Raw genomic sequence first — 22776 nt, forward strand, 5'->3', positions numbered from 1 at the left:
TCTTTTAAACACAATTTTTATCTCTTTCTGAAGGAAGCAGCAAAAAGAAGTAGCGGGGGGGGGGGGGCATCTAGGAAAACGTGGTTGTGCAAACTCCCAAACATAAGAGATAAAAGAGAGCCAAGTCAATCACCACACAGAAAAGGGTTTTTTTGTATGTCTTTCCCTTGGTCTCGTTATCAACAGTACGCGAGACAGGCCAGGCTGCCATTCAAGGACAGGCAGCAGGATCTGAGAGTTTTGTAAGCAGAAGTCAAGCAGAGAGAAACGCAGCCAGACTGTCTGTCTAAGCACAGTGTGGGAGAGAGAAGAAAGCCAGCCGGTAGGAGATAAAGAATGAGTCTGATGACCTTAGAAAGGAAAATAATAGATTGAAGGCCAAGCAGGGCTGAAAGAGCTGGATCTGAAAGACAGCAAGCTGCTAATGAGACTGCTGACTCAGACGCAGGTGCTGGGACCAAAGTGCTCTCTCTGGTTTCTCCTGCTGTGATATCCAAGCACCGTTTAGCAGGTTTCCTGAACTTAGCAAGGACCAGGGCCTTCCTCAGAGAAGGAAACTTGCCTCCTGGGCCACTGGTCATCCTCTAGGAAAAAGGCAACTTTTTAACAAGGCTGTGTGGCAGAGTGCCCCTGTGCACAGCTTCCAATGGGGAGGAGTACTGCTATCCCGCTCTTTGCATGAGTGGGGAACTAAGGCCAGGGGATTTATCCAGGGTCACAAAGTAGGATGTTAGGCTCTGAACGTCAGCAGGGATAGGATCGGAAGACTGTGAGCCCAGTACATTCCTCCTGGGTGTTTTAAGGGAGATGGGAATGAAGAAAGGAAGATTAAGGAAACCCATAGCAGAAGCTGGTACTTTCTTAGGAATAGTGACCATAAAGCAGGAGAGAGGAGAAATGGGGAGTAAAGAATTGAAGTGGAACTCAGAAGATCTGGATTCAGCTGCATCTTTGACATCCACTTCTGTAGAGGCAAGTCTGACTTGCCAAGGTTAAGACAAGCCTCTTTAGCCTCCTATATCCCTACTGTCTACTCGTGAAAGGGAAAAGGAAGTCTTTATCAAGATTTCCGATCTCTTATCTGTTTAAAGCTTATGTATTTTAGAGGAAAGACTGCTATTATGTGTATATACGCTATTGTAATACACGTCAATAAAAAAGTCCGACCGGTGAATCCCCATGCAAGGAGAGTGGATGGTGTTTCAATACTCACCATCTGCGGTCTGAGGGATCCCAGGACTGCTTCTAATCGGCCTCTTAAAAAACACTCAGAAGCCCAGGCTTGTTGGCAGTAGGCTGAAATTTGCCACCAGAGTATCCACACATCTAGTGAAATATTCAGGGATTCAGAGATCAGACTGCTCTCCCATACCACTTTCTACACTGCTTTGTCATCGTAGCCAGCATTTGTCCACCTCACCAGCAGACACCCTGATGAAGCAGTACAAGCTTGGATTTCTTCCTTTCTTCCACCCCATCCATTGGCTCCCAAGGGCCAAATATTTGATACAGGTGTGTTAGAAAGGATACCGCTAAGGAATGAGTTTAGTGCTTGTCACTTCATAGCAAGAGCTGTTTTGGATTGAGAATAGGTCTTCCCTTCAGCCAGAACAAAGCAAAGAACTACAGGATAAAGGATAAGCTGTCACTGGGAACAGCTGCAGAATTTAAGACACAGCAGGTAGCTTAATACCTTAAACTTTGGGCATGTTCAGTTCCTTTTTTAGCAGGGCTGCTGAGGCTTCACTTCTCTCTCTGAAGTCAACAGGAGCAGCAGGCAACATTGGGACGTATTCTTCCCCTGATCTAGTCAGTGAGACCATCTTCAACAGCTGCTTAATAGAACAAAGAAGGAAACAGCTCACTTAGAGCTGTTTGCTAATGCTCTGCCTCTTAGCCCATGTTATCAGAATGCTGCAAGGATAAGACCAGATAAAGATTGCTATTGGGTAAAAGAACCTCTTCTGAGGCAACTCGCTGCCTTAGTATCTGGTGCTTGAAGTACAAATCGTTACCTTTTCTCACATTCTGTCCTCTGTGGCTAGTGACACATGAAATGACCGAAACAAAATGCCTCATTCCTCTGACTTGGAAGCTCTTTTACTTTTTGCATTTGGCTTCATGTGCTTTGGATAGGCCAATTCCCTCTTTTGCTAATAACCGTCTCTGGATTTTCACACATTGAGGATGTGTGTGTGTGTAATATCGGATAATGACAGGCATGTAGTAAATATGTTCCCTAAAACAGTATCACCAAGCAGTTTCTTCTCAGCATACCACAAGTCTCTATTTTTGTTTCTAGTTTAAAAAGTTTTCTCCCATTCCTCTCCAGTTTTTACTTCATGGAAACTTAGAACTTTGGCCTAACTCATCTGGGGAAATCCCTGTCACTTATGGAGAGGGTGAGATGTTAGCAAAGTACATCCCTCGCTCAGAAATGCATCTCTTGCAGAGTTGGCTGCACGCCTGCTTGAATGGGAGCATTTTTTCCTAAGCCTGTCCCGAGAGCTAGCGCTGAAGGCTCTGCTTTCGTGGCACTGGAAGCCTCTCTGCGGCCACAGATGAAGACATCTCGCCCTCTGGTGGGTAAAACCACAACAGGACAGAAGCCTTGGTCTGCATGGTATATTCAGAAATAATAATTAAAATTATTAGTGTGGTGGTAATAGAAGGAAAAAGAGCAGATTTTTTAGAGGACTGAAATTCACAGCGAGTGTATAGCCTGGGGGACATGGTATACATGATTGCACACGATCCTCCTGATAAAGAGGATTTAAACTAGTGATGATGGCAGGGAGAGAGAGAGTTGCCAGCAGCCCTTTCAGGGAGTGATGGTCAAGGTTGATGAGCAGAGGGCCTGGACAGATGTAACAGAAAGAGATCATAAAATCAACAAAACACGGCTGAAGCAGGGTCACCTCCAGTGTTTGCATGTAAGCAAGGAAGGGCCTAGAAGGCACCATTATGGAGAAATCCCCCAACCCTTTCTGGGAAATCCGTGTGCTGGGGTGTCTCTCTGAAGTGCATGTAGAGTAATGCAGGCAGCATGGGGACTACGTGTGATGAGTTACAGAGATCTGTGCGCAGCTGCAGGGCTACGATCTTGCTGGGATCAGGAAGACGTGATGGGAGGGCTCCCACGGCTTGAGTGTTGCCATGGAGGGATACAGGCTCTTTAGGAAGGACAGGTCAAGAAAATGAGGAGGGGGAGCTGCCCTTTATGTGAGAGAACAGCTGAAGTGCATGGAGCTCTGCCTGGATGATGAGCCAACTGAGAGCTCACGGGTAAGGATTAAAGAGAAGACCAGTACGGGTGACATTGTAGTGGGTGTCTGCTATAGGCTGCCTAAGCAGGAAGAACAAGTGGATGAGGTCTTCTACAGGCAGACAGGAGTGGTCACTTTGCAGGCCCTGGTCCTCATGGGGGACTTCAGCCACCCTGACATCTGCTGGAGGGACAACATAGCAGGGCATAAGCAATCCAGGCGGTTCCTGGAGTGCAGTGCTGATAACTTCCTCCTCCAAGTGACAGAGGAGCCAACATGGAGAGGTGCTTTGCTGGACATCATACTCACCAACAAGGGCTCATTGGGGATATGAAGGTCAAAGGCAGCCTTGGCTGCAGTGACCATGAGATGGTGGAGTTTGCCTTATTTCATGTAGGCTCATGTCTAACTGATCGATATCCTTCTGTCCATCAATGATTGTGTCTCTTTGGCTTAATTTTAAGCATGTGCTGAAATGTTTTGCTTGAACAGGCAATTGTATTCACAGCTTGGCCACTGAAGGTGCACTGCTTTGGTGCCAGGCCACCAAATCACTAGATATTCACCTCTGATTGATAGAAATTAAGGAAAACTGGACACCCAAATACTTTTGTGGATGATGAACTTAAATGCCTCTAATCAGTGTCAGAGCAGCCATTCTGCACCTCCCTTGTAAAAAGGGAATGAAATCACATAGTTACTGTGAAACCTGGAAAGTGCTTTCAGATGCACAGATAAAACCACACCCTATTGTTCATTATTGTTGTAATTATTATCCACTCTAATGTATCCACTCTAAAATTATTATCCACTTTTCTTCCTAATGACTCATAACCTTCTGTAGTTGTGCATTTGGGAATTTCACACCACACCAATCGTTTTGCTTTTCCAGATTTCTTTTTTTTCACTAAGATTTTTAAATAATGATCAGTACAGTACAAAGCTTAAAATATTGTCAATGTTTTCAACAATACAAAGTCAGCAGATAGGAGCTGGGAAGGGAATGGTTAATATATAACACTCATACCCTTCCCTGTTTCCCAGGGAAAAAAATACAAACTCTTTTGTACTTCTGTTTAGTAACAAACAGTGCTTAAAAATAACCTTGTCAGTAAAAGATGTAAATTGCAAGGCACATGAGGAACCCGTCCTTGCCTTGTTACACAAATCATTAGGCATAAATACAAGTTTAAGGCACCTCTCTCCATCCTCCCCTTCTGCTCCATACACCAAGCAAATCCTGTCAGTGGGTAGCAGCTGTTAAGAGCAACCATGGACCGGCAGACAGCAAAGAGGCTGCCTTTGAGCCTCAGGTTCCTTCAGGATGAATTCCAAAAAAGGAACAGCATAAGGCACATTGGGATGAATTCTCAGGAGTTGTCCTGTACAGATCCAGGTTGCACGATCTGCAAAAATACTATCACAGGACCAGAGATTCTTTGGGGAAGAGGGTTAGGACCTCGGTCCCTTCAGGATCTCGGATGTGCTCAACCTTTGGTGGTCAGCTCTTCGCCAAACCCTGCCACTGGTACACCCCTCCCAGCCGTGCCTCCTTAGAGGAACGCCAGGATGGAAGGAGGCGTGCTCCAAGCAGTGAGCCCAAGGAGAAGGCCCTGAGAGGCTCTCAGACAAGCTGAGCATTTATCACAGTGGCACTTTTACTCTCTCTGGACCCAGCCCTGGTCTCCCCTAGATCAACGGCAGGGCTTTCGGGAGGGCATTGGCAGTCGCTTTCCAGTCCCAGCCCGGCTGAGGTGCAGCAGACTGCACGGCATGTGGAGTCTGCCCAGGTAGGCAGCCAGGTGCATAAGGCACAAGGATGAAGTCCGGGATGAGGGAAAGAAATCAGCGGGTTGGAGGAAGAGGAGGAGGATGGAGACAGGGATGAAGGAAGCTCCAGTGTTGGTGAGCCCCTTGTGACACAAGGGTGCATCCTCACAGCAGCAGCAATCTGTATTGAAATTCCCTGCTAAATCAACCCATCATCGTAACCAGGAGGTCAGCTCCAGGTCTTGAGTGCAGGGCCACACGGGGACGTGAGTGGCTTCACCTGAGGGATAACATAAGAATATGTAAAAACACCACCGCTGTCACACAATTGCTCGAGAAGGAGAAGTTTCACTTCTGCTGGACCAGGGAGGAGATGACGTATGACCAGAAATACCTCAGAAGAGCCATGTGGGCACCTCCCCTCCCTGTCCCTGAACTGGATGGCATGACTGTACTCATCCTCCTTTGACAAGGACAGGACCTGTCATCCATTTTCAAACCCCTAGAGACGGAAACGCCTGGGTGATCCCTTCCTTTGGTACCAGTATAACGCTAGGTAGCAGCAGAGCAGGGTTTGCTATTAGCAGCGATGCCCACTCCCTCTGTTTTAGCCCAGAAAGGAGCTCTGGACCAGCCTGGTTTACTCCCCTTCCTGCACAGGAGCCCACTGATACCATCCAGCCAGATCCACACTCAGTGGCTCATTCTGCTTTACCTACCACAAAAGCAAGGCAAATTAGGCTGTTGAGAAAAAGCACTGCTCCCGTTGGAAGTCTTTCCCCAAACTGGGAGGAGACCCACAAGCAAAGCCAGGGAGACCATGGAGGGAGCAGTCCATCAGTGCAACTAAGCTAGCTGAGAAACCAGCTGCTGTGCTGGAGGAACTGCTGCTGGCCTCTGCTCTGGCCCTTCCCTGCAGGCAGCAGTGTTGTCCAAGTGAGCTGGCTGAAAGTTAAAACCAGCAGAAAATTACTGACATTTTTTCAGTAGGATTGGTTTTCTGCTAGTCCGTCTCCCGGCACCAGCTCACTTTGTGGTGAGATGAGCTTCTGTGCACGGGAAGTGGTATGAAGAGGTGTAAGTGGGACCATCCCCACTTGCCACTCCCCTGAGGCAAATTTGCTGTTAGGTCAGCGTGGCTGTACTGTCAAAATACACCGCAGGAAATGAAGTAATTAATTTCTAAGCTGGAGTGGATGTAACCCAGGAGGCCTAGAGTGGTGAGAAAGGGTGGACTAGATGACCTCCTGAAGGCTCTCCTATGATTTCTTCTCCTGTACTCAAAACTTACTTCCCTCGCCCTTTGTATTTAATTTGTCAATAGGGCCAGGAGTTTCAAATTTGTCCACAAAACACAGGACACAGCAAAGCACCTATTAATAGATCTGTTTTCAGAGACGCTGTTGTCTGGCCCACCTTGCTCCTCCAGCAGCATAGCACTGTTTCCTTCAGGCTAATCTTGACCCAACTAGGAGGCTCTGCAGATATAAAAGCCAAAGGCAAAGCCTTTCTGGGTAATAGATCATGTGTACACACACATACACAGACACACACAGATCTCAATAGTTAAAAAACGTATCAAGTGCAGAAATCAGTGCTTGTCATGACAAATCATATCTCCAACCCTAAACTCTGCCTGCTCAGAACCAGCAATCACAATTCATTTGCCTGCCCTTGGATTCAGTGAGACAAATCTGTGGCTGGAATAGATCCCATGCCTTCCTTGCTTTCAGCAAAGATTTATACCTCCTAGGAATTTGCCAGGTGTCAAGGCACTTGAGGCTGCAGGTCTTGCGCAGTGTATAGCTGGGAGGAGCTGTGCCAGGGTTTACTATGGAAAGCAAGCAGTGGGTCAAACAGTAGGTGTGTAGGCTGCATGGGACCATATCTCTGCATTGGCTCTGAGTATCCTGTCCTGCAAGTGCTACCAACTTCAGTGCAAGAGTGTGGTTCCATATCTGATATTCCCCCCCAGCAAGCACAGAGGAGACTTATCTAGTGGAGGACACAGTAAACCAACCCTTGCTACACCTTGGACAGGAGTGACCCATGGACATCAAATGTCCCTGACCACTATCTTGGCTACTCCACGCAGGAATCACCAAGTCTCAAGGACGAACCCGTCCCAAGGTTGCATAGGACCCTAATGCTGTTACCCTGCTCCTGCCTTTTGCTGTTCTACCTTCATCTAGTGCTGATAAAAACGTGCCAGATTCACAATCCCATTGGTCAGAGAGAAGCAAGCCTGCAGCTTCAAGGTCAGCTTTCCCACGAGGCCCACCAAGCACTGCTTGGTGTCCTGAAAAGCACCATTAAGAGGGGAATAAAGACTGCTTCACTTTCATACCCTTTTGGCCATGACCGTAGTAGGGCTGTTGGAGGCCCAGAGCCTTTCCCGTATCAGACAGGTCACACCCAAGTTACTCTACACTGCATGGACAGCGTTGGAGGTCAGTCAGACTCTCTAGACAGAATACACAGAGTCAGTCTATGCAGGAATGCATGAACCTGTCACACAAGCAGCCAAAATGATGCAGCCAGTATCAAAAGCATCTCCCCTCCTGGGGCCAGCACCCTGAATGCTGATGGCCTCAGGGGTGCTCAACCTCTGCCACTGTTACTGAGGAAGGCTCAAAACCATCTCGAACCTGACCCAGGCCCAGCTCCTCAAAGGCAACTAAGTACTTAAAATGGAAGTCAGGAGCCTTTGAAGACCTGTCTCGTAGGCTACCAAACAGCCATCAGCACTGTCACTACCTTAGGTCAAATTCAGACTGCTGGGAAAGACCGAATCTTCTGTTAGTAATCCTTGGGACAGCCTGACTCCTTGGTTTTCATGAGCAGCTCCACTGCAGATGGTGCAGTCATACAGAAAGAAAAGATGGAGCTGACCTAACGTCTCCACCTGTGCTGGACCCACACCAGTTCACCAGCAGACACAGGGCTCAGGTTCAGACCCAGTTCATCCCAGCGGACCCCAGGTCAGGCCTAAGTCTCCAAACATGCTTCGCCAAAGCCACCTCAGCAACCTGGCATTGAGATACTTGACAAGGGGACCGTAGAGAGAACCTGGCTTAGCCCAGCTGCAGCAGGAAAAGGATTATACCAGCCACTGTGCCACACATGGCCTTGCAGCTGAATCCCAGAAATGTAGACTCCTCCTGAAACCTTGCTACTGCCTTTGATAGTAACAGGTCTCTCACAGATAGCACAGATGGCAAAACCCAGGGAGGTCATCACATCCAGCTGTGGTCCTCATGGTGCATTCTCCACTGCGTTGTGAGCCCTGGCAGACCCTTCTACAGTCTCACGGCCTTCAGGCTGCCCTCCCTGACGTTCAGCAAGGTATCACCCACAGGTTTACCGGAATGAACAAGAAACCAGGAAACCTCTGCCTGTTCCAGCATCCTTGGTTAAGTGACTTGTTCTGGCTTAAAACACTCCATGTCCCCCTGGATGGCAAAAGGCAGTCCCTGCTGTGAAAATGCGTCCAGCATGAAGTCTCCAGCCCTCCACCTGAGTCCAGGGTCCCGGTTAGTCACAGCGTGTTAGGCAAATAAGACAGTTATGTCTCTAACGTGTTATGCCCCTTTTCTTGATTTTCACCACCCCGGTGACGTCATGCCCGTCACGTTCGTGACTCTCAGGAGTCCTTTTTAGCCAGGCTGGCCTTGATCCTGCATCGCAGGATGTAAGCTGTGATGGCACTACAAGCCACCAGGCCAAAAAAAGAGATGCAGGAGAGATAAACGGAGAAAGGCCCGTGTCTCTTCAGGAAAATCTCCTGCCTGTTCTTGTAATCCAAAAGAATGGCCTCCAGCTGCGATAGGGTGCAGATGGCCAGGAAGGTGTGGAAGATCTGGTGGGCATGGCCAACGATATCGCAGGAGCCAGGGAAGTACTTCTCGGGGACCGGGCAGGAGAAGAAATAAGCACTGATAAGGAAAAACAGTATCTGGTACGTGTGGTACCAAGCAGCATCTTCCTCACAGCCCCCCAGGTGACACACAACCACCCGGTGAGCGACAGGACTGATATCCAAGATGAATGCCAGCCCAGCTGGGATCACCTGGCACATCTTCCTCATGATGGGGTAAGGCCGTCGGTACCGATATTTCGCATAGCAGCAGCCGGCACAAGACAGCCAGCCACAGAAAGCAGCTGCCGGCAGAAAGAAAAGCCAGAACTTGTCGTACCAGGCTTGGTCGGAGCTGTAGTAGAAGTGAGCCAGGGCACTACCATACTGGTAGATGCTGACTCCAACGTAGTCCACAAAGTAGAAGGTGTAGTGGTACAGCTCCGATTTGGACTGCAGTAGATGGGCCAAGAGGCTGCAGGTCAGGTAGGTGACAGAGGAGAGGACAAAGATGAGCAAAGGCAAGGACCACGCGTCCACGGGTAACTGCTCAGCCTCCACAAACGTCTTGAATCTCAGCAGCACAGCCAGCGCTGCCAGGAGATGAGTCCATACGTTGACCACCTCGTTGTGCTTCTGGAAGAGGCTAAGGAAGTAGTACCGCCAGTCCTGGCCGGTGGGACGGTACCCGGTGTGGATGTACGGCTCACGGAAGAGCTGCGGCACCTCGCACTCTTTGACCGTGCAAGGCATCTTGGGGAAGCCATCCTCCAGCAGCCTGGGGAGACGGCTGAGATGCTGCCCGCTGAGGGACAGCGTGCTGATCCGCTCCAGGATGGCTGTCATCTCGCCGCGTGCGGCAGCTTTGAGCCTGGCTCTGGGGAACGTCGCCTTCGTGCCCTGCGGGGAGGGGAGAAAGAAGAAATGTTAACGGTGATTTATGGGGGAGAAGAGCATGCTGCCATTCCTGGGTGGGATGAGCCATGGTGCTATCGAGACGCTGGCCCTGCTCTTAGGGGAAAGGGGCTTTTCTTGACTCAGCAGACCTAAATTCAGCATGAAGAAGGATGCCACAGCCTTGTCCCTGCAGTTCAGCCTACGTCAGATGGGCACAGCAATGTCACAAGCCTGCCCTTTGTCCTCGCTTCCTCAGGCACCCGGCTCCAAGCATGTTCAGAAGTAGCGAGGAGCTGCCAATAACGGGGTGCAAGAAGCAGTTAGATGTGAAGAGAGCACCTGATGATTGTGGAGGGGATTTTTCACCCCCTTCCCCAGAACAAACTGCTCAGGGACAAAATTAGGGAGTGATTAGTCATCTAAGGGATAACCTGCCTTTCTGCACCTGAGTGAAGAGGGTCCCAACCAAATCATGGAGGTTGCAAATAAACTCGGCTTGCCTGCCACACAACTTGCACACGGCTTGCACGCCTGGGGCTGCCGTAGTGAGTACGGCAGCGGGAGAAGGGGAAAAGTCCACAGTGCCAAACCTGCAGCCCTCATCCCTCCATGTGTAAGAAGCAGCAGGACTGGGAGGTGATGGAGAAACGAGAGGCTCTGCATCAGAGCTGGCTGCGGTTTGGGTATAGCATCAAAGCCTTGGGAGCATCCACGGAGCCATGCTGAGGGGCTGCCAGACGAGATGTGCCTGGATGCTCAGAGCAGCCAAACCCCAGTGCTGAACACTCCTCTGCCCGCTCTGCTCCATGGCAACCTCCAGAGTTGCTAAGCTCTGGCTGGAAAGATTCAGATTCAGGGCACAGCAGGATCCTAATGTCTGGAAACTACCTCACAGCATTGAATTAATTCCCACTACCCTCTGTTTCCCTTCCACCCTACATATTTCTCTTCCCTGCTGGTGTTTATGCCACACAAAATAGAGGAGAACTTATCACACAGATGCCCATGCTTGAACTGAAATTGCAGCTGATGGAGCCCCACCAGACCCTGCAGGGCTGCGGTTACTCCTGTGCAGCCAACACTTACACGTTTGCGGGAGTGGGGCCTGACTCCTAAGCTTATATGCACCCAGCCAGAGCTGCAGTGGATGGAGATGGCCAAAAATAAGTAAATGCAAGTAAGTATTTTGCTTGAGCGTGGGAAACGGCGTATTTTTCTTCTGTTGCATCAGATAGCAGCTGCTGCCAGAAGTGAGACAGAGGAATAGTTTGCGTGGGCACATGATAGGAGACCCATGCTGGGATGATGATACAGAGGACAGGACAGTGTTAAACACCAAGAGAGAGCAAAAGCAGGGAGGTGGGACCTGTCGAACAGTCCGAGGGCGAGACAGCACAAAGAGCAAAGTTAGAGCAGACTCTGAACCAGGTTGCAAATCCCACTTCCTCTCGCAACCCAAAGCCTCTGATAACAGACAAAATATTTTCATGTTGCTTCCGTATTCTAGCAGATGGGAGTTGTCATAATGAAATTGCATTTTCCAGCCCATTCTCTCTCTCCCTACGCTTTCAAGGCTTTCTCCCTTAGCACCTCTCAGGGCTGGGTTTTTTTTTTTCCTTGTTGGCCACAGGGGAATCTGGCTGCTGAGTTCGATGGAGCTGCCTTAGCCACAGAAGGCAAAATGGTCCCTACAAATGGTATTTTAGCTTCACAGATGCATAAGACTGAAGATAGCACCCTTGCTGGTGGGTTTGATGTTGTGCACGTTCACAAAGACTTTGTTTCTATCCTAAGGGTCTGCAGGGTCCAGATCTGTGATGGGACACACAGTTCATTCAGCAGCTTGTGTATCCCTGTGGGGATACATGCCAAAATTTAGGGAGGCAAGGCAAATTTTGACTCTGGGGCACTCCTATGAGGGAATGGTGTGAAAAAGAGGCAACACTCCCTCTTCCCAGTTCTAATGCAAAGCCAGTCTATTCTGGCTCCTTGTAGCTGATGGAGAAAGGAAGGCTCATTCATCCAACTTACTCTAGACCTCAGCTTCAGGATAAGGCAAAACCCAAGCAAGGAGACCATCCCCGGCTATGCAGCACTGTAGTACTCACCCTCTATTGCCCTGTATCTCCTTTGGATGATCTGGCCAGAAATTGGCTGCAGGCTGAGCACACTGGGGTGGGAAAGACAGGGAAATTTTATGGATTTGTCTATACTAAGACAGTGTTTGATTTACTAGTCTAGATGCACAGACAAGAGCTCCCTTCCCAAGCCGACTGCATCTCCTTCACTGCAGCACCAAGACAGCATCTGCTGTCTCCAGCTGATGATGTCCAGCCCTTACGCACAGGTTTTGCCCCGTGCAGAGGTGTGAGTACAGACTCTGAAGCACTTCATGTGTCCTAAGCTCCTCTGCCCTGTCCGTTCCCCTGTGTTTTACACCTCTTCCAGCATTTGCTGTGATATAACCCAAGCAAGAGGGCTTGGACCCCTGCTCACCATCTCCCAGCTTCCCTTTAACTAAGTATGCTTCGAGGATTTGGGTCCACTACAGGGGTCTCAGTGCTGAATCTTCGTCCCAGTTCATCCCAGCAGGATGCTGGAAAACCCTCCAAAAAGGTATTTAGGCACTGATATTGGAGATGGGGATCATGGTGGCAAGGCACAAGGAGAAAGGGCACACTGAAGCTTCCCACCTCTTGGAGAACACAGACTAATGCTAGCATGGACCCCAGGACATCAGGAACTGAAAAACAGCTCAGATACAGCACAGACTGGTCAGGTAAGCTGCACAGGAGCAGGTTCGGAGCGCTCATCTCCTGCAGAGAGGCAGCAATACGCTGAAACCTGCCCGTAAAGTGCAAAGGCAACCAGAAGACACACAGGAAGACAGCAATCAAGCCTGGGCGTACTGATGCACACCAATGTGAGGGGCACATCGCCCCTTCCACCGTCCGTGGCCTGCCTGCTTTGCATGCTGACAGGGATACGAGAGAGACAGGCAGCTTCTGTACCAGGCACAGGCTGGCTCCGGCTTGTACGGTGTGTGCTAGCGCCAGGATTTTGCCACGGTCTCTCATCCCGAGAGCTCGGTGTATACAGCGAGCATCGCCTTTGAGCAGAGCTGGGGAAAGGTTAGACGCTGCAGATCTCCCTGACAGCAGCTTCCAGGCAGGCTTTCATAGCTGGAAAATGCCAGTTTTTAACGGGCGGAGGGAGGGTCAGAGATTTTCAAAGTAATAGTCTGAAATCACAAGAAATACATCTGATACTCAGATAAACAGCACGAAATCAGGAACCTGGTAGACTGCTTATTTTAAACCGAACTTGTGACATTAACGAGTGAGAACAAGTTGGCAATTTCCAGCGATCATGTGATGGACAAAGCGACAAGCAATTAACGTTAGAAAAGAGAGAGAAAGGAAAAAAAGAAAAAACCCCAACCCAGAAACCCAAGGTCAGCACTGGCTGTTTCACTTTCACAGAGCCCCTATTCTTTTCCCTTCACGGGGGTGTAGGAGCGGCTGAAAGCCACATTCATCAGCAGGGCGTCTCGTTGAGATTCTGTCCTCACCCCCCCATCTCCGGGGGATTCAGTTATTTTGGCTGCTCCCAATTAACGGCAACCAAGTATCGTTTGTTCGGGGAGGGAGCTGCAAGGCGAGAAGGAGAGAGTGGATGATGGCCAGGCTGTATCATTACAGCCACAATAAGAACTGCAGCACAGGAGGAGAACGATCCCGTTCCAATTTTTCTCTCCCTTTTGAAGAGAGTAATTGGAAACCCGAGCTTTTCCCAGCTCTTTTGCTTTTTGGTCACAGTCTGATGGAGGGGTTTGAATGAGAAAATTTCCTACAGAGTACAGTTGATTTTCCCACCGGTCTGGCCTCAGCATTAACTGTCTGGGACTGAGGCTGTACCAATGTGATGTATTTGCTCGCACACTCGTATTCAGGCATCAGAGGTTTACACAGCCTTCCAGAACGGCAGTAATTCCTGGTAAACAAAGAAGAGAGGACCAGGGAACTCAGCTCTGGGGAAGTCTTTAATAAATGCATTGCATTTAAAATAGAAAAAAAGAAAAAGAGGTTGTGGGCAGCGTGAAAATAACTGCAGTGATCGTGCAGCAGTGGGCAACAGACTGGTTTTGAGAGCTGCAGGTGATTCCCGAATTCCTGTCTTCTGGGAGCTGAGTAAAAGTCCCTGGAGGGACTCCAGGTCATTTTGAAGCCTGGGGTTTTATTCTGACCCCTTCCTACATGGGGTTAACTTTGGTGTCACAGCTCCTACAGCACCAGGATGGCAGACAGCAGCTCAGTTTGCCTCTCCAGCGCTGGGAGAGGCAAAACCCAGCTCAGATACAGCAGATAAGCCCCAACCCAAAGCCTGCTGCCTGCAGGCTGGTCCTCCCTGTGCACAAACATCTCCTCCTATAACTAAATCACTTGCGGAGGGCTCGGGGCAAACTCTGAAAGACCAGCTTGGGAGCACAGTGCCAGCTCCTCCATCCCATTCTGCCCAGTGTTTTGGAAAGGCTCCACCAGAGATGAGAAACTAAGAGACCGTGTACCGGCTCATCGCAGCAATTCCTGCATAGCCTTGGTACTATCTGCTTCCTTCTGCCATACGTTTAGGTGCTAACCTTCCTCCTAACTGCAACAGACACACACAGTGCTCAGAGCCCCTCACAGGGAGTTATTGGTATTTACATGGGTATCACAGAGGTCAGAAACTGGAAGAGGTGGCATTTGATGGTTTGTGCCAGGAATGAGCCCTGCCCAAACAAGCAGCAGGGTATGAAGGACTGATTTACACTCCAGCGTCCAAGAAGTGGAAATCCCCACAACCAGAGAGGGGCCAGGTGCTCGGGACTTCTGTAAGTTGGGCTTCCACCTCCCCATCTATTAAATGGGGCTACCAGTCCTCATCTGCCTAATGAGAACTAGATATTGTGCTCTTAATGCACTGCTGTAATGCACCAGGCAGTGCTGGGACTATTGAACAGTGCATTGCACAGAATATTTTATTTCCCTTGACACGCTTACGTACCCAGTTACATCCACATCAGCCCAATGGATGTATTACAAGCAGTGATGCAACAGGGATTCTGCATGGGTGAGGATGCTCTGGAAGGTAAAAGGTGATGTGATTTACTGGAGACATTGAAGGGCAAGCCTTAAAATAACCTTATCTGTTAAGAAAAGGGGTCAAAGTAACCTTGTGGAAAATTTCAAATAAAAAAGGCTCAAATTCTGCCTTTCCGTATACACCTATACACACACGCAGAGCGCGTAGCTGAAGCAGGGTTTGTCCAAGCATGTATTAATCAGGAAACGAACGTCTCGTGATGCTGGGAGATGAGCCATTAAAGCCGGCAGGAGATGGCAGGATCCCCCACAGAAGCCACGGCAGTGTCAGCTCCAGCTCCCCCACGATTTCTGGCCTGGAAGCAAGCCGGGCCAGCAGCCAGCTCAGCCGTGCTGAGCAGCAAGTGCCTCTTGACATGGGCTCGGCGTTGCCTGCAAGTTGGGACGGGTCCAGGGGATGAGAGCAGCGAAGCCGGTGCGATGAACGCCGTGCTCGGAGCGGACAGAGCAAAACAAAGCTGCTGGCAAATAACCGTATCCCTGCAGCAAAGGTGGGGGGGAGTCCACGGCATCCCACCAAGGAGGGGCAGCCCACGAGGTCCTGCAGTGTTTGGGGGAGCAAAGTGAGGCAGTGGAAATCCAAAGTTAGGAAACCAAAGACTTGATGAGGCTGCTGGCTTTACCGCGAGAGTCTAAACCTTGAGCTAAACATCACCGGGTCCTTGGTTCTGAGACCAGCTGGGATGGCTTGGATGCTCCCATGCTGCGACACCGTTGAAATGGGTACCCACATATAAACTGTCTGCCAGGAACAACTCCTGGACCGTGCTAACTCCCAAACCATGCCAGGGAATGGTGTGGGTCACCACAGCACATTTCTGATTTGCTGTGATAAACACAGCTGCAGATTCTTCATGCCTAATGATGGTTAAAACTTGGTGATGCTACTGATAACACAACCAATACACTCAATGTGTGAAAAAAGAAACCCATCTGCAGCACCAGGCAGATGCAAAAATGTTAATGTTCATTATTTCTACCCACAGACCCTGGCTGAGAAGTATCTCCTCTAGAAAACCCATCCCTCCCCTATCAAAAATTGCACAAGATCGAGGTAATTTGCCGCAGCTTTTCTTCCTGATCTCACTAATCCTTTGCCATTTGCTCTTTCCAGAGCTGCTCACCACTTTCTTTTCCCACACACAACTAACACAGCCCCCAACAGTTTGGGGCTCAATTTCAGGTGGGTGCGAGATCCCTGGGTGGAGCACTCATGCTTACAGGCTTTGAGTGCACCAGTAATGAAACAAGACCAGGACACAGACCCAATCAATGACCTGCTACCGTCAGGTTGCTGAAGTGTTTGCACACTCCCGAGCATGATTTTGGTCCGGCCACCCACATTGGTCCCTGCCTGCTGTATTCAGTCGTGCAGGGACCGCCGATGGAGTGGGACAACTGACCTGTTTCAAATGCCAAAGCTGGAATTGTGCCAGAGAAGTGCCTGGGTTTCCCCCCACCCCAATTGACTGAAAAAGGAGCCCGCTGCGTCCCGCTTTCGACTCCTAAATTTCCTCCCGCAAGGCCCGTGGGATACGGTATCCTTCCCTTCCATCCCCGACTAGCTGGGTGCACACCCTGCGAGCACGGCATTTCTCCAGCCAGTTTGCCTACGGAAAAGGTCACTGCCAGGCGCCTTTCCCAAAGCCACAGGCCCAGCACCTGCTGATGGGACAACTCTTTCAGCGCAGATCTGCTGGAGACGGGAACTCCTGCTAGCACGGGGAGACCTCAACGAGCCCGCAAATCCCTCCCTGCTCAGATCTATCTGCTGATGGGACAACCCAGGAACCGTCTGCCTGCAGGCAGAGCAACCAAACCAAACTGGCCGTGCACTGTTTGGGGATCCGGACCGTTGCCAAAAGATCTCCCAGAGCCTACAGGCTGAGGCTGCTTAGCTTTGCTGTTGTCCACAAAAGCCTCTTCCACAAAAACATTTTTTTTAAGGTTGCAGATTTTAGAGCTTCGGTCATTAGAAAAAAATGTATATAAATCATGCACACCGCCGCTGCTGCGGGCAGAGAGCAGGCTGCCAGGGAGAGACTGCAGCTCTGTGCCAACCCCCTGGAGCTGCGAGCTCTCCTCTTCCCTACACTAAAAGTCTTTGTCCCCATCTGGGACCTCCTCCCATTTAACCCTGTGGCCTTTCCCAGCGAGCTTCTAGGTTTGCAATGACAGCTATGGAGCCCCGAGCAAGGGCCAGCAAAGACCAGACGGCAGATTCCCCCCCAAACAAGGGATGCGGGCTGTGCTGCAACCGCATGCTTCCATCCCTACTCGATCCCAAGGATCCACTGGGGAATAAAATAGCAACCGGCAGCAAGCTTCTGCTTGCTTACTGCCTGTGCCTGAAGGATGGAGGACGTAAGATACGGCTACGTATGTACAGCTGCAGACCAAACACGCAGGCTCCAAGGAGCCTTCCTGGGAATTTATTCCTCTGGAGGAATTTCTTTAGCATAAATGGATACTGCAATCGAAGGGCCGCTGGCCTGACCCCAGGAACCGGGGTTATCACATACACTAGCAGCTAAAAATTAAGCTGGTGCATGACTCAAGACGTGCAAGTAGCTGCAAGTGCACGCACGTGACCGACGACGGCAGCTCCCCTGTCCTCAGCCTCTGCCTGCGCTGCCGGCATGTCGCCCACGCCGGCCACCCCTCCCTGCGTCCCGAGGGACACAACCCTCTTCGGGGCCAGAGGCTGCGGCCGCAGCCTCAGTGTAAATAAAGAAAAGCAACGATGCCCAGAGAAAAAGAAAATCGTGCAGCGAGCAGGGCTGTTAACCCACACCTTTACCAGCTGAACGGGAGGAAATGTGTAACGGCTTGCGGTTTGGCCCGACGAGCCCGTGGGTTTCTAGGAATTGTTTGCAGCACGTATCACCCTCCCGCACCCCGACCCGAAGGGAGGAGCACGGTCTGCCGGTGTAATTCACGGCCACCCATCCCCTCCCTGCCCCGGCAGAGAGCAAAACCAGATTTCAGACCCGCTGGATTTCACTCCGGCGGAGCATTGCGTATGGGCTTCATCCTTTTTCACCACCTTTTCATGACTTCCCTTTTTTTCAACGGCCGCTGCCAGGGCGGCATCACACGCATCCTCACCCTAACCCCCCGCCCGGACCCCCGTGGCTGGGAATCCCCCCGACTAACCCCACCTAAAGCACGCCGGGGCATCTCCCAGCTCTGAAGCGATGACCCCCGCAGCATCCGACAACAAACGCGCATCTCCATCCCGCGGCGCAGTAAAAAGCCGTGTGCTCCAGCCAAAGCAGCCAGGGGATGAACCGCTGGAGCTGGACAGTTATTAAACGAGCGTCGGGTGCGGGACCACCAGTCCTGAGTACCCAGTTGATCCGCGGCACTTCCCACCCCGGCACAGCTACTGGGAGGCTCCGTACCCAGCCCTGCTCATGGTGGAGATGAGTTGGTTTGACCCTGAGCAAACGACTGTTAAATGTTTACCCAATTTTTATATATATCTATATTTTTGTCGATGAAAACAAGAGCGGTTCAAGACTGCCTGCAATTTTTTTTTTTTTCCCTCCAAAAAAGTGAGATGCTCGTGGTGTTTTCAGGAAAAATCCAGATGGGAAATGGTGGGAATATGACCGACAATCCCCGAAGCGTCCTGGAGCAGAGAAGCAGGGAACAACCCTCCATCGACCTTTTCGAGACCCGAGCTGGAGCTACGGGCAGGTAGCAGCTCCAAAGCAAACGACGGGAGCCGGTTCTTCACCCAGCTCACGGCTAAACTCTGCCCGTCTCCTTCCCGCGGCCTCCAGAACACCCCGGGGGTCAAAGTCACGCGAGGAGAATCCACCCCCGTGGCTGTTAAACGCGGAGGAGAACCGATGCCCACCTCTCTCCTTCACGAAGCCCTTGAGATACGGGTCACGGGGCCTGGGGGGGGGGAATTTATGGCACGAGTGACTTTGTCCCCACGCACTCCTCCCCTCCTCAACGCTCTTCCCCCGGCCGCAAGACCCCTCCCGGCTCCTCGGTTGTGCGTGGGGGTGAGGGGGCCCCCCCCGCACCTCGGGGTCCACGCGTGTTTTACCCGCCCTGGGGATGGGTTCCCCGTGTACCGGCGCCGGCGTGACCCGGCCCCCGCGGGGAAGGATGCTCCTGCCGCGGCGGGGATGCGGAGCGGCGGGCGCGGTGCAAGGGAGCCGCGGTACCCACGCGGGGACACCGGAGCTCGGCGGGGCGGGGCGCGGGGGGAACAGAAAGACCCGTACCGGGTCCCGCACGGGGACCCTCGGTGGGATCTCCCCCCGGGTCGGGGGGGAAAGGAGCTGCCCGCGGGGAGGGGACCGCCGGCCGCTCCCGCCCGCACTCACCGCCCGTCTCCGTCCCCGCCGCCGCCAGCGACTCCCGCGGCCGCCGCCGCCCCCGGCAGCGCCGCCGCCACCGGGCGTCCCCGCGCATGCGCGCCCCGCCCCGGGGTGGCCCCCGCGGACCGAGCCCAGCCGAGCCCAGCCGAGCCCAGCCGAGTTCAGCCGAGCCCAGACGACCCGAGCCCAGACGACCCGAGCCCAGCCGAGTCCAGCCGAGCCCAGCCGAGCTCAGCCGAGTTCAGCCGAGTCCAGACGACCCGAGCCCAGACGACCCCGAGCCCAGCCGAGCCCAGCCGAGCCCAGCCCAGGCAACCTGAACTGGAAAAAGCGAGGCTCAGACTGGTGGGAGAGCCCACGCCCGGTCACCCCCGGTGGTGTCTGCGGAGCAGGAGAGCTGGAAAGGGGAGGAAGACACCGGGAGATGGATATAAAGTCACCGCAGGGCGGTTGGGGTGGGAAGGGACCTCCGGAGGTGACCTGGGCCACCCGCCGTGCCCAAGCTGGGCCACCCAGAGCCGGTTGCCTGGACCGCTGTTGAGGATCTCCAAGGATGGAGAGCACATGGATGGGAGATTCGTGGATGGAGATCTCTCTCCAGGATGGAGATTCTACCTTCGATGTAGAAAAGGCAGGACCAGAGGCCATGGACACCCACCGAAACACAGGAGGTTCCCTCTGAACATCAGGAGAAACTTTTTTACTGTGAGGGCAACCGAGCACTGGCACAGGTTGCCCAGGGAAATTGTGGAGTCTCCATCCTTGGAGATCTTCAAGCCCCATCTGGACGTGGTCCTGGGCAACCAGCTGCCGGTGGCTCTGCTCGAGCAGGGGACTGGACCAGATGACTCCAGAGGTCCCTTCCCACCCCAACCAGTCTGGGATTCTGAGCCGAGGAGCTGCACAACGCAGCAGAGAGGCCAGGGAGGGCAAGTGCTGCTGCTGACTGCCCAGTTCCTGGGCTCGCATGTGGGGCAAGACTCCTGATTTTGCTGCTGTGGACATGGAAGCATGGAGGAGAGGACGATTTTCCCCAGGGTTTGCAGCCTAAAGACAGTATGGCCTTGAGCCAACCGCCGGGGCAGCAAGGTTTACGCCATAAAAACAGCAGCAAAATCTCTGGGCTCCAGAAAAGAAGCATTTGCACCCAAATGGCCTTTCAGGAGTGGTCTCTGGGCCCTTCAACTATGCCTGGGAAATGTCTGGGAGAGGCTTATGTAGCCTGGACCGGACTGTGCCAAAACCACGGCGATCGCTTCAGCTGTAAAGTCACCACGATCCCATGAGAGGGTTAATTTATGAGTACAGAGTACCTGTTTCCCCTCTTCCATCTCCGTGTCAGCTTGTTTATGCGGGTTTTGCTTCTCCAGCCTGTCGGAACTGTTATTTTTTGATGGGTTCACTAGGGAAACAGATGGACTGCTTGTTCTGCAGGGAGAGGATCGCAGGAGAGGCAGCCCAGGAACAGGACTTTCCGGCTCAGATAAGATCACTCCAGCCTGGGTGAAGCTTCAACACATCCTGGCACCCATCTGCCAGCATGCGGGAGAGCCAGCGCTCCCAAAGCGAGAAGGAGAAACCTGCAGGGTGAAGAAGGTGGGCAGGGGACCTCCATTTTCCCTGTTATCTCACTCACGGATCTGGATGGGATATGATCAGCAGCTTCCGACCCCCTCAGTGACATCTTGCACTCCTTTGACACCTCTCTAAGATGTGTCCCCCTGTAAGACCCGTAATACCGCTTCGTCATCCTCCTCCAGTCCTTCAATTGGGAGGTGATTCTCCCCCTCTACTCCATTCTCATGAGTTCTGACCCGGAGTTCTGTGTTCAGCTCTGGGACCCCCAACTTAAGAAGGACATGGACCCGCTCAAGAGGGTCCTGAGGAGGCCACAGAGAAGATCGGGGGGCTGGAGCACCTCCCCTGTGAGGACAGGCTGAGAGAGTTGGGGTTGTTCAGCCTGGAGAAGAGAAGGCTCCGGGGAGACCTTATAGCATCCTGCCAGTACCTAAAGGGGGCCGACAAGAAAGCCAGACAGGGACTTTCTACAAGGGCATGTAGTGATAGGACAAGTGGTAATGGCTTTAAACTGAAAGAAGGTAGATTTAGGTTAGATATAAGGAAGAAGGTCTTCACTGTGAGGGTGGTGAGGTGCTGGAACAGGTTGCCCAGAGAAGTTGTGGATGCCCCATCCCTGGAAGTGTTCAAGGCCAGGTTGGACGGGGCTTTGGGCAGCCTGGTCTAGTGGAAGGTGTCCCTGCCCATGGCAGGGGGGCTTGAACTAGATGGTCTTTAAGGTCCCTTCCAACCCAAACCATTCTATGATTCTATGAAATCTCCAGGGATGCTCTGTGGTTGTGAGATGGAGGTCATGGCATGGCTTTTCCTCTTCCACCTGTCTTTCCATCATTGCTCACGTGGGAGAAGTGGGACACTCGGCTGAGTGCTGGTGATGGCCATGGCAAGGCTGGAGACGAGGTGGGGAGAAAAATACAACCCAAGCAGAAGGGGTTGGTGGGGTGAGACATCCCTGGTGCAACATGCACATCTCAACGCTGCTGGGTTGACTGCCCTTCTTTTCTGCTGTGATGAAGGCTTTTTCTCCCACTTATGTTCATGGCACACCCCGGGGCAGACTTGAGAAAGGCAAAGGGCAGCTCCGTGCAGGGATAACTGCTCTCCTGGGTGGGTGCTGGCAGCTTGTTTTGCACATCAAGCTTGGTGGATGCTGCACAGTGAGACCGTTTTGATCGCTAACTCCATGACCTGCTCTCAAGTGACCAGTACCTGCCAACCCATGCTCTCTAGTTCATCTCAGACTCATCCTGCTGCGCTGCAGTCCCTGTTACTCCCTATCTTTGACATTTTACACCCTGAAATGAATCACCCTGTTCCCTTCAAGGCATAACCCAGGTGTGGTTGTGTTTGCCTAGGAGATTGCTCTCAGCAGGCAGTTAAGACTAGGTTGTACCAGGCTGAGCTCGCCCTACCCTTCACAATCATCTGATACGATCCAGGCAGGCTTTGTGCCCTCAAACGTATCCTGCATACCGTAATTCCCCACCCAAATATACATCATAGAATCACAGAATCACAGAATCATAGAATGGTTTGGGTTGCAAGGGACATTTGAAGGTCATCTAGTCCAAACCCCCTGCCACGAGCAGGGATATCTTCAACTAGCTCAGGTTGCTCACAGCCCCGTCCAACCTGACGTTGAATGTTTTTGGGCATGGGCCATTGACCACCTCTCTGGGAAACCTGGGCCAGTGTCTCACCACCCTCAATGTAAAAAATGTCTTCCTTATATCTAGTCCAATTCTACCCTCTTTCAGTTTAAAGCCATTACCCCTTGTCCTATTGCAACAGACCCTACTAAAAAGTCTGTCCCCATCTTTCTTATAGGCCCCCTTTAAGTACTGAAAGGCCACAATAAGGTCTTCCCGGAGCCTTCTCCAGGCTGAACAACCCCAACTCTCTCAGCCTGTCCTCATAGGAGAGGT

General features: G+C 51.8%; 1 protein-coding gene and 1 long non-coding RNA gene across 4 annotated transcripts; both read right to left on the reverse strand.

Annotated features, from left to right (window-relative positions):
- Positions 1 to 3435: 3435 nt before the first annotated feature.
- LOC115351186 lies at positions 3436 to 22486 on the reverse strand. Its single transcript, XR_003926733.1, has 3 exons — positions 22361 to 22486; positions 20974 to 20979; positions 3436 to 3446 (listed from the first exon to the last, which is right to left on the reverse strand). It is a non-coding gene; the product is annotated as an uncharacterized LOC115351186 (long non-coding RNA).
- Positions 4145 to 19322, reverse strand: PAQR8 (progestin and adipoQ receptor family member 8). Of its 3 annotated transcripts, none has more exons than XM_030037666.2 (2): positions 19280 to 19322; positions 4145 to 9792 (listed from the first exon to the last, which is right to left on the reverse strand). In XM_030037666.2, exon 2 carries the CDS (start codon positions 9736 to 9738, stop codon positions 8680 to 8682), a length of 1059 nt encoding a protein of 352 aa, XP_029893526.1. In that variant the 5' UTR covers positions 9739 to 9792; positions 19280 to 19322; the 3' UTR covers positions 4145 to 8679. The 3 variants fall into 3 exon arrangements, with proteins under 3 accessions (XP_029893526.1, XP_029893528.1, XP_029893527.1); XM_030037668.2 differs by lacking the exon at positions 19280 to 19322 and adding an exon at positions 19178 to 19196; XM_030037667.2 differs by lacking the exon at positions 19280 to 19322 and adding an exon at positions 11898 to 11917.
- Positions 22487 to 22776: the final 290 nt, after the last annotated feature.

This window comes from Aquila chrysaetos, chromosome 15 (assembly GCF_900496995.4).
Source record: "Aquila chrysaetos chrysaetos chromosome 15, bAquChr1.4, whole genome shotgun sequence".
Lineage (NCBI taxonomy): Eukaryota > Metazoa > Chordata > Aves > Accipitriformes > Accipitridae > Aquila > Aquila chrysaetos.

Bases quoted from the DNA above. Each gene is read 5' to 3' on its own strand.
- PAQR8 (XM_030037666.2), bottom strand. From the start codon at position 9,738: ATGACAGCCATCCTGGAGCGGATCAGCACGCTGTCCCTCAGCGGGCAG.